The 10,890-nt window shown below is 42.8% G+C and overlaps 1 protein-coding gene across 1 annotated transcript; it reads left to right on the top strand.

Annotated features, from left to right (window-relative positions):
• Positions 1-4,184: 4,184 nt before the first annotated feature.
• Positions 4,185-10,369, top strand: LOC123096443 (cyclin-T1-3). Its single transcript, XM_044518188.1, has 7 exons — positions 4,185-4,451; positions 6,037-6,305; positions 7,832-7,913; positions 8,308-8,442; positions 8,632-8,807; positions 8,892-9,043; positions 9,648-10,369. The coding sequence occupies exons 2-7, from the start codon at positions 6,067-6,069 to the stop codon at positions 10,196-10,198; spliced, it is 1,335 nt and encodes a 444-aa protein (XP_044374123.1). The 5' UTR covers positions 4,185-4,451; positions 6,037-6,066; the 3' UTR covers positions 10,199-10,369.
• The last annotated feature ends 521 nt before the right edge of the window (positions 10,370-10,890 follow it).

Raw genomic sequence — 10,890 nt, 5'->3', positions numbered from 1 at the left:
GTAGAAAAAGGCACATCATTAAGATCAATAGGAGCACTTTTATTAGCAACCAATTTCATAAGAGCATCAAATTTTTCACTCAAAGTATTAATTTCTTCAACCGAATTAAATTTTTTACTAGTAGGAGCTCTTTCGATATGCCACTGTGAATAATTTGCCATAATATTATCAAGCAATTTAGTAGATTCACCCAAAGTAATTTCCATAAAAGTGCCACCCGCGGAGGAATCTAAAAGATTTCTAGAAACAAAATTCAATCTCGCATAAAAAATTGTATAATCATCCAAAGATTTAAACCATGAGCAGGACAATGTCTCAGCATCAATTTCATTCTTTCCCAAGATTGTGCAACATGTTCATGCTCAATTTGCTTAAAATACATGATTTGAGTTCTAAGAGAAATAATTTTCGCGGGCAGAAAATACTTAGTAATGAAAGCATCTTTCCATTTATTCCAAGAATCGATACTATTGCGAGGCAAAGAAGAAAACCAAATTTTTGCACGATCTCGCAAAGAAAACAAAAATAATTTCAACTTCACAATATCATTGTCCACATTTTTTCTTTTGCATATCGCATAATTCTACGAATGTGTTAAGATGGGACGCGACATCCTCATTAGGAGTACCGAAAAACTGATCTTTCATAACAAGATTCAACAAAGCGACATTAATATCACAAGATTCCGCACTAGTGTCGGGAGGAGCAACCGGAGTGCTAATAAAATCATTATTGTTGGTATTGGAAAAGTCACACAACTTGGTGTTTTCTTGAGTCATCATGATTCGCAAACAAGATTGCACACAAAAACAGATCTGACGAGAAAACGGCGAACGAAAAAGAGGGCGAATAAAACGGCAAATTTTTATGAAGTGGGGGAGATGAGAACGAAAGGCAAATGGCAAATAATGTAAATTGCAAGGAGATGAGATTTGTGATTAGGAACCTGATAGATGTTGATGATGTCTCCCCGGCAACGGCGCCAGAAATCCTTTCTTGATGGCTCGTATCCGCGTCAGTATTTTCCCAAAGAGGAAGGGATGATGCAGTACAACTTCGGTAGGTATTTCCCTGAGTTATGAAACTAAGGTTATCGAACCAGTAGGATAACTAAGCAACACTATGTAAACATACCTGCACATAAAGAACAAATACTTGTAACCCGACGCGTAAGAGGGGTTGTCAATCCCTCTCAGGTAAAAGATAGATTGGTTTGTATGATTTTGGATAAATAGATCTCGCAATAAAACAAAACAAAATAAATAAATAAATAATGCAGCAAGGTATTTTTTGGGTTTTTAGAATAATAGATCTTAAAACAAAAGCAAATAAAAATAGATCTCAAAGCAAATATGATAAAGAATAGATATGGGGGCCGTAGATTTCATTAGTGGCTTCTCTCGAGAAAAATAGCATACGACGGGTAAAGAAATTACTGTTGGGCAATTGATAGAACTCAAATAATTATGACCATATCCAGGCATATGATCATTATATAGATATCACGTCCAATATTAGTAGACCGACTCCTGCCTGCATCTACTACTATTACTCTACACATCGACCGCTATCTAGCATGCATAGTTCATGGGAAAACGGAGTAATGCAATAAGAACGATGACATGATGTAGACAAGATCTATTCATGTAGGAATAGACCCCATCTTGTTATCCTTAATAGCAACGATCAACACGTGTCTTGCTGCCCCTTCTGTCACTGGGAAAGAACACCGCACGACCGAACCCATCACAAAGCACCTCTTCCCATGGCAAGAAAATTTGATCTAGTTGGCCTAGCTAAACCAAAGGTTTAAAAAATAAATACGAGGCTATAAGTAATCATGCATATAAGAGATCAAAAGAAGATTCAGATAACTTTCATGATTAAAATAGATCCGATCATAAACTCAAAATTCATTGGATCCCAACAAACACACCGCGAAAAGAGTTACATCAAATAGATCTCCAAGAGACCATTGTATTGAGAATCAAAATAAAGAGAGGAAGCCATCTAGCTACTAACTATGGACCGTAAGTCTACAATGAACTACTCACGCATCATCGGAGAGGCACCAATGAGGATGACGAACCCCTCCGTGATGGTGTCTAGATTGGATCTGGTGGTTCTGGAACTTGCGGCGGCTGGAATTGTGTTTCGTCGACTCCTTAGGGTTTTTGGATTTTTGGGGTATTTATAGAGCAAAGAGACGGTGCGGCAGGCGGCCGAGGTGGGCACAACCCACCAGGGCGCGCCTGGGCCCCCAGGCACGCCCAGGTGGTTGTGCTCCCCTCGGAGCCCCCCTCTGGTACTTTTATGTCCCAACAGGTGTCTTCTGGGCCAGAAAAATTCTCTAAAAAGTTTCGCTGCGTTTGGACTCCGTTTAATATTGATTTTCTGCGAAGTAAAAAAAAAGCAAAAACAGCAACTGGCACTGGGCACTATGTCAATAGGTTAGTCCCAAAAATGATATAAATTGCTATAAAATGATTGTAAAACATCCAAGAAGGATAATATAGCAGTATGGAACAATAAAAAATTATAGATACGTTGGAGACGTATCATCATCTGACGGTGGATACGGGGTGTGTTTGATCTCCCCTTGCAGTTGCACTAACTAGCATTTGACGGCTGCTACGAATCAACCGACTAATTTCCTAGAGAAATCAGTCGGGTTCTGGGGCGTCGGATACGTTGCTCGCCACCCGTTGGATTCGGTCAACACCATAGGAGGGTAGCCCTCTATCATTGCAGCCGCAACAGAGCAACCAAAGCACGCCGTTGTGGGAAGCAATGCTGCCCGGCTCGCAGAAGGAGCCGCACCCCCTCACCTGCAGCGCAATGATGCTCCGCCAACGATCGTCGGCGACACTTTTCTACAGCGGGAACGCCGGCGTAGCGGTGCTCCATCACATCACCCGATGCCGCGAGCAAGCGCTGCATTGCAGCACCCAACACCGTCGGCAAGCGCTGCACTACAACACTAGGGGCCGCTGGCGAGCGCTGCATCGTTGCACTAGAAGCCGCCGGTGAAGCTCCATTGTAGCACCGAGCGCTGCAAACGCAGCTCCAGGGCCGACGTCGAGCGTTGCATCACAACACCTAGAGCTGTCAGTGAAGTGCCATTGTAGCACGAGCACAACATCGCAGCACCTGGAGCCGGTGGTGAAGCTCCATTGCAGCACCGAGCGCTGCATCGCAACACCGGGAGCCGCCGACTAGCGCTCCACTTCAGTACAGCCACATGACCACTGCACCCGTTGCAGCACTGCCGCGCAACCCCCTATTGCTGGGCCGGTGCCCCCTGCACCAACGTCCACGGCGGGCTTGCAGCAATGTCGTCTCCTAGTTGGCCATGGCAGCACACGAGTACTGCTTCAATTCACTGGTGAAAAAAAAGATGGGGCAGGGGACAGAGGAAGAGCATTGACCGGAGGGAGGAGCACGATCCTAGAGGTGCGGGGCAGATGGGGACAACGATCTCAGAATTGTGTGGCTAAGGCGCTCGTGTGGGAAATAAGGATGAGAGTGGAGAAGCGGTGTGCGGGCCCCACCGTGACGCACGACAGCGGTTGGAGTAGGCTTACACAGCGCTGTAAGTTTTTTTTTTGGAATCCAATAACTCCCGAACGTTCGGATTTTGAGCATTTCGTCCCGAACGTTTTTACATGGCAACTTTAGTTCACAGGGATGACAACTTTAGTTCACACGGGATGGCAACTTTGTCCTTTTTCGTTTTTTTTGTCAGAAAATTACCATGTTTTCCTAATCTCACGCAAACTAAACTTGCCATCTAAACCCGTTCGGGTTGCCATGCTTTCCCGAACGTCGGGAGTTATCATTACCGTTTTTCTAAACATTTTCCTTAGCAATTGGGGTTTTAGATGACATGCTAATGTGACATTGAATTATTTCTGTTTTACTACTTTACTATTATCCGTCTCATAATTTATGATCGTTTTGCAAGCTAAAACAACTTGTAAAACATCTTATATTATAGGACGGAGGGAGTAGTATATTACAAATAATAGTGTGTGCGTGCAATTCAAGTATTTAAAAAGACAACCTGGGAGGAGAATAATAATATATCTAAAAAAAAGAGAGGAAAATAATCATGAGATGTCCGTGTTGGCCAGCAAATCAAAGTTGAGGTTGCAACGAGTACGAACCCTAGTAGAACCCCGGTAGAGCCGCGGGTAAAAAGGTGGACCCGGGCGCACGGTGACACATCAACCGGCTAGGGTTCTGCTGGGGTCCGACCCAGCCTCGCAGTCGCAGGTAGGGCTGCAGGCTCCCCCTCGCTGCCGCGGCGCCTATCCCCCGCCGCCGCCGTCGCCGTCGCCGTCGCCGCCAGCTGCAGCTCTCCGCCCGCGACGTCTATCCCGGTCCGTCTCCGCCCCGCGCGCTCGCCGGTCGGTCCGCACCCTGCGCCAAACTACTTGTCGACCTCTCAGGTTCTGTTCTGATCCGATGTGTTTATATCCATAAGAAGAATCGTCTCAAATTGCTTCTGTAGTTCCCTCGGTTCGCATGATTCTGCCTGCCAATTGAGGGATCCGGTGCCTGGAAGCTCACCTCGGGATTATAATGCGCGATTGTTGCCGGGCGGGAGTAACCCTAGTTGCTGTTTGATGCGTAGTTGTTGAGCCGAACTTACTCGCTTGAATCTGAACTGGCTTGATTTCGCAACTGCGTGCTAAGTTTCCCGGTAAATTCACGTTTTTAGGTGTCTGGAGGGCTGGATGTAGCTAAATTTCGTGAGGAATTTATGGGGGCCAATGCTAATACTGAGTTTTAAAGGATTTCTGCTGTTGCTTGAAAAATTACGCAGCTTAGCTTGGAGAACTGCATTACTCGAGGCGTTGGGGTGCGGTGGGGTTTTGTGTTAGTGTCGGTCAAACTTATGAGCTTGATAATACATTTCATTCCCTGCCCACAACACCAGCTACGAGGCTACTTTTTGCTCTTGTAGTGAGTTTCGACTTAAAGTAATTTTGTCTGAGTGATATATATAGCCAGGAAAACACCTTCATAACACACATACCTACCTGTAAACTGAAGTCCCCTACAATTTCATCTAGGATTCCAGGGTTACCTACTCAAGTGGGCTTTATATCTGAGAAAATTTGGACTTCTGCGGTGGTTTGAGATTAGTACACTCCACTATTTTATGTTGCTCGCTTGTAATTTGGGTTCTGTTTTTTTACAGTCCCACTTAAATTGTGTTTGAGGATTGTGTTTCTCATCTGTATTGGGGTTAGTTTCTTGCCGGTTGAATATAGTCGCTTGCTTTAGGTCAAACAGCTGCCCTCAAGAACATATCATGTTTAGTGATCTCTCCCCATTCATTCTGCTAGCTTTGCTAAAACTCTGGTCTTAGTTAAGTTTGGAGTACCCTGTTTCTGTGTTATGCTCCCAGACTCAGGAAAACACCTTGAACGCCATGGACTCGGGAAAATAAACTTGAAAGAACAAATAGCAAATTGTGCAGTGGTCATTACTCACATGCAACAATTTTACAATTTCATTAATGTCGCCATCCTAACGTAGGAAATGCATTGATGTTTTATTGAAGAAACTCTTTTGTTTGTTGTTTTGTCATCCACGTGTCACAAATTTGTTCAATGAAGCTGTATGAATATGCCCTTTTTATGTTCCACTGAAGATTTTTTTTAGATTTAGAGTATTGGGAACATATAGTTTGACATCTTTCTTAGCGCTTCATGACTTCATCAATATTACTTTTTTTTGCAAATTAATGTGTATATGTACATGCCTAGTTGTACCTTCCTCCTGTTTACGCAGGGACGGAGGCAGGAATGAGTAGGGGGGCAAATAAAAGTTACTAAAGCTTAAAGGTGGCCAAGTAGAAATTGTTTGTTGTTTTGCACTTAGATTTCAAGAGTATATAAAAAAAAAATCTTAGGGGGGGGGGGGGGGGGCATGGCTCCCCCTTGGCCCTTGGCTCCGTCACTGTGTTTATGTATGCTTATGATGTTAAGTTTGCAAGCGATGACAGAATATATCTCATTTTGCCAGGTCCTTTAGAAGAAAAGAGGAAAATCATACATGGATATCATGCAGACAAGTGATTCTTCACAATATGGAGTTGTAGAAAACAGCCCATATAGATTTCCCTATAATAAACGTGTGGAAGATGGCAACCTTGGTGCTTCATGGTATTTTAGTAGAAAAGAAATAGAGGAGAATTCCCTTTCAAGAAGAGATGGCATTAGTCTGAAGAAGGAGTCTTTCCTTCGCAAGTCATACTGCACTTTTCTTCAAGATCTGGGAGTGAGGCTTAAAGTGTAAGAATATATAGTACCATGCATATTTTATTGTTACTTGTTTTCTTGTAAAGTGTAGCAAGCTAGTTTAGCAGTATTATTTGAATCTTACCTGTTCTTTTCAAGTTCCTGTAGTCAACTTGACTTTTTTATTATAGCTTAGTTTTTTTAACAAACTTTTCTTTCTTGTTTCACCGTCAACAATATATTGAAAAAAAAAATCATGATCAATATCATGCACATTTTATTTCCAAATCGAAGGAAAGTCTAGTGCACATCTAAAACATAAGTGATTACGTTCTGTTGTTGACAGTGGTTGTTCTCTAGTGTACATGACTACATTTTGTATCCTAGGTTGCACCTCTAACAGACAGAATATTCGGGGTCTCCTTAGTTGGGAGCCAAGCTCTGCCATGGTTTGTCACACTCACTCAAGGCTAGTTTGACCAAGTTAAGCAAGTGTTTGGTTCAAAGCCACGTTTTCTGCATGCCAAACATTTTTTTAGCTGGGTTCCAAGCGCCATAGACACATGCACTTGTAGCATGACTTATGTAGACAAGCTAAGTTGTGGACTGTGGTTCCATTTTTCTGTACCAGCTGAGTTAGGCAAAAACGCCTTTAGTGGAATTATTGATCTTAGACTGCGAATCAAACATGCCTTTAGTGGAATTATTTAATGGCAGGAATATCTGAAACAAGCACTGTACGCATCTTTTTGTTAAAAAGATATTAGGGGTGCAAATTGATTCAGAAGATTAGAAACGTCACCTCTGCTGATCGAGGGGACATATGTATAGGTTTGAAAGAAACATAGAACGTCCTTATTGTGATAGGTTGCCAAGCATGTGCTTGGGCTGGTCATGTGGCAATTTAAGCATTGCCCCATCAAGAATTGACTTGTCCATTTTTTCCTGGAGTTTTAATTGATTATATTGAGTAAGTGTTTAATCATGCAATATCTGCGCTATATTAGACATTTAATAATTATTTGATTGTTGACTTGTCCAGTTTTTCTTCTTCCTAAGCATTTGGTCTAATGTGTACATTGATTTTCAGCCTACTCCATTTAACCTTGAACTTTGTTTGTTAGCTTTATTTTCTTTGACAATATCCAGAGATGGTTTTGAACTAATTACTCAGATATTATGGTAAATCTATCTGATATTTGTGTTTGACAAATTGCTAACATATGCATGTGACCACATAACTACTGTTCAGTTTTTCCCTTTAAAAAGGGGTTTATATTTTTTTCCAGAAGCCCTTGACCCCAGGAGTTAGACTCATTGATTCATTACTTTAATGCCACCGTTCTTGTCGAGCATGCAGCGATGGGTGATCACATGGCATCCTTGTTTAGCGACAACAGAAAAGATCAGACACTGTTTAGTATTTTTGTTTAGGCCTTTATGTGTTTTTAGAATACTTGCACCATGAAAGTTTATGAATCAGTTCATGTATCGTACTGCATCAATTATGCTTTGTTTGCATGTTAGTAGTTCTATACAGTGCATCTTTCCTTCTTATGACGGATGGCTTTGAAATGTAGGCCTCCAGTGACAATTGCTACAGCTATTGTATTCTGTCATCGTTTTTTCCTTCGACAATCTCATGCCAAAAATGATAGACTGGTAAGCCCTACTTAAATTTGTATGGGCTTGTACATGTTTGTTGTCAGACAGCATGCACGTTATATGCATGGTAGGCAGTATTATACTTTTCTAACATGTGTTCAATCATGAATGCTGCCACCCATATGTGAAACACACACTTTTTTAGTTTGCTGTCACTTGTAGGCAGTATTCTAGTTTCTAGTTTGCTGTCACTTGTAAACCCTATATTTTATTGGATTCCATGATATGGTTAATCTTGTTCAGTTCTGCAGAAGAGACATGCATTTTTTTTTGTGTGTGTAGTGTACAGGATAGAGCATGTGGCATACAATTTGTTATTTGGGGTTAGCGTTTTTTTTCAAAATCAACTGCTCATTGCAAGTTATCAATGAAAGTTCATTACAACCTGCAGACAGTAGCCACAGTTTGCATGTTCTTGGCGGGTAAAGTTGAAGAAACACCCATACCCCTGAAGGATGTCATACTAATTTCTTATGAGATCATCCACAAAAAGGATCCTGGTGCTGTTGCTCGAATTAAGCAAAAGGTTAGATGTTTTGTTGTTGACACTGTCTTGATACTCCTTTTCTTAGTTGCCAACGGTATCCTTGTTTCCCCACACTTCTATTATTCATAAAGCTGCAAGTTTTTGTTTACAGTCGATGCATTTTATTCCCTGATTAGTGATTACTGTGACCGGAATGGTAGTTGAGACTATTTGTGTTGTTTTGTGCAGGAAGTCTATGAACAACAGAAGAAACTTCTTTTAATTGGGGAGCGTGCTGTGCTTATAACACTTGATTTTGACTTCAATGTGCATCATCCATACAAGCCCTTGGTTGAAGCAATAAAAAAACTCAAGATTGCTCAAAAGGAACTTGCTCAAGTTGCCTGGAGTTTTGTCAATGATGGGTATGCTAAGACTACTCTTATATTCTTTAAAAATTACTAATCCCTTGTTATGCCTATTTACTACGCCGTAAAAGGGGTGTACAGGCTGTGTACATCTCTTTGCCTGCAATTTAAGCCCCAACATATTGCGGCCGGCGCAATCTTCCTTGCTGCGAAGTTCCTTAAAGTCAAGCTTCCAGCAGATGGCGAGAAGGTCTGGTGGCAAGATTTTGATGTAACCCCATGGCAGTTGGAAGGTTGGTCTCTACATATGGTCAGTTGTGCATATTTGCTCTATTGCAGTATTCATTGTCGTAAGGATAATATTTCTCATCCTCACAAGTAGCAGCAGATGTTATCATGCTTTAGTTGTCAATGGAACCCCTGAGAATTGGAGGACCAAAATTTATCATATATTCAAAACTGGTAGTGGAATTAGGTTGCTTAGGTCAAAGACACAAGTTATTTTGTGATGTGCACAAGGGAAAGTTTTGAGCACTAGTGTTCTGGGCTACACCATACACTAGGCAATGTTATGCACAGGAGTACTCTAATGAATCTGTGCTGGATAGCCTCTGGCGTGGAACTGGAAATATTTGGGTTGGCGTCGACTTTTGAATTCAACTATTGATAGACCTTGTCTGATAAACAGAAAATTAGCAAAGAGACATAGAAAATTACATTTAACGTTGTCACTTCTGTTTTGTTGATTTTGCAATGCTGGTAAGCAGTATTGTCCATTTTGTATCAAGAACTGATGCTCTTTTTGCTGCCACGTTCACATTTGATGCTCGTTCCTGCGAAAGTATAAAAGGCATACTAAGGACCCATGCTTACACTACTTGCAATTATTCTTTTCAGAGGTTAGCAACCAAATGATGGAGCTCTATGGGCCACCACCATCTCAAGGGAATAATACTAAAAGCAGCTCTGCAAGTTTAGCTGATCAACATGCTGCGGAAAAAGCTCCTGGAGCTGCCGAAGAGCCTCCAGCGCATAAGAACCATCCAGCATCCAGACAATCGAGCTTGCCAGACCACCATCACCCTGAAAGGCAAAACTCAAACCAGCGGATAGTCCAGACCGAAACAAGGGATGGCACTGCCACCAGCAATGAAGGCCCGACTATGCCGCCGTCAGGGATGGATGCAGTGGAAAAGATTGCTGATCTGTCTGAGAGGGAGCTGAAGCATGGAGTGGAATTGGTTGCCGAGGATGACGAAAAACACGACAGAAGGCAGACCGTCCCCCGTCCCCCGCACAGAGAGGATCATCAGAAAGCCGCTCACACGACAGAGGGCACGGAAGAGGGCGAGCCGTCTAAGGACAGTCAAGAGTGCCATTCAAAGCGGAAGGAGCACAGGAGCCATGATCACAGCAGCGAGAGGGACCTTAAGAGGTTGAGGCCATAAAAGGAAGTATCATCACCACCTGGGTAGAATGATCCGCGGTGGCATTGTGCTAATGCAACTACCAGGGTGAAAACCTATTCTTTTTTCTCTGTTGCAGGAGCTGCTATCTCAGTCCTTGCTGGCCATGTCGGGAGTTTTGAACCGTGATTCGAGAATATGGTTTCCCATACAGACACAGTGCGTGCATGTTCGTGTGTTGATGTTGTGGAAACGCTGGGCGGCTGGTACGTGATGCGAGAATTATGCAGACCTGAGAAACATTAGGTATACACAATAGTGTGTCGTGCAGGTTCGATGCTCCGTTGTTTGGTGCTACTAGGCAGCATGTGCAATTGTATGCATCCATGTTGCGTAGGCAGGCACGCCGCTCGTCGTGCGTCGGGCTGGCGCCAATTATTGTTGCTGCGAACTCGTAACTGTGTCGGTGAGGACGGATGCATGCCAGAAATGCAACTCGTCCATGAAAAGAGCTGGCGGGTCATCAAGAAAACAAGATCACAGGAGAACATGCACTGCTGTCCATGCGGCCGTCGTTTTATCTATAATAGACACACAGATCCGTAACGAGAAGCAATTTCCCGCAACTGGCCTGTCCTTCGTCAACAAACTTTTTCATTCTCGGGAGCAGGAAAGGAAGCGCGCGATAAGACGTTGCAGCTAGAAAGAATGGAGACGTCCGTCGACTCAGAAAG

The sequence above is a fragment of the Triticum aestivum genome, chromosome 4D, assembly GCF_018294505.1.
Source record: "Triticum aestivum cultivar Chinese Spring chromosome 4D, IWGSC CS RefSeq v2.1, whole genome shotgun sequence".
In the NCBI taxonomy this organism is placed as follows: domain Eukaryota; kingdom Viridiplantae; phylum Streptophyta; class Magnoliopsida; order Poales; family Poaceae; genus Triticum; species Triticum aestivum.
The sequence above is the reverse complement of the archived record's forward strand: the minus strand, read 5'-3'. Positions and strand labels throughout refer to the sequence as shown.

What these genes read in the sequence shown, in the direction of transcription:
- LOC123096443 (XM_044518188.1), top strand. Translation starts at nt 6,067, where the DNA reads ATGGATATCATGCAGACAAGTGATTCTTCACAATATGGAGTTGTAGAA. An exon ending in TGGAGTTTTGTCAATGATGG is followed by an intron (nt 8,808 to 8,891) that starts GTATGCTAAGAC and finishes AGGGGTGTACAG; the next exon opens with GCTGTGTACATCTCTTTGCC. An exon ending in AACCCCATGGCAGTTGGAAG is followed by an intron (nt 9,044 to 9,647) that starts GTTGGTCTCTAC and finishes TATTCTTTTCAG; the next exon opens with AGGTTAGCAACCAAATGATG.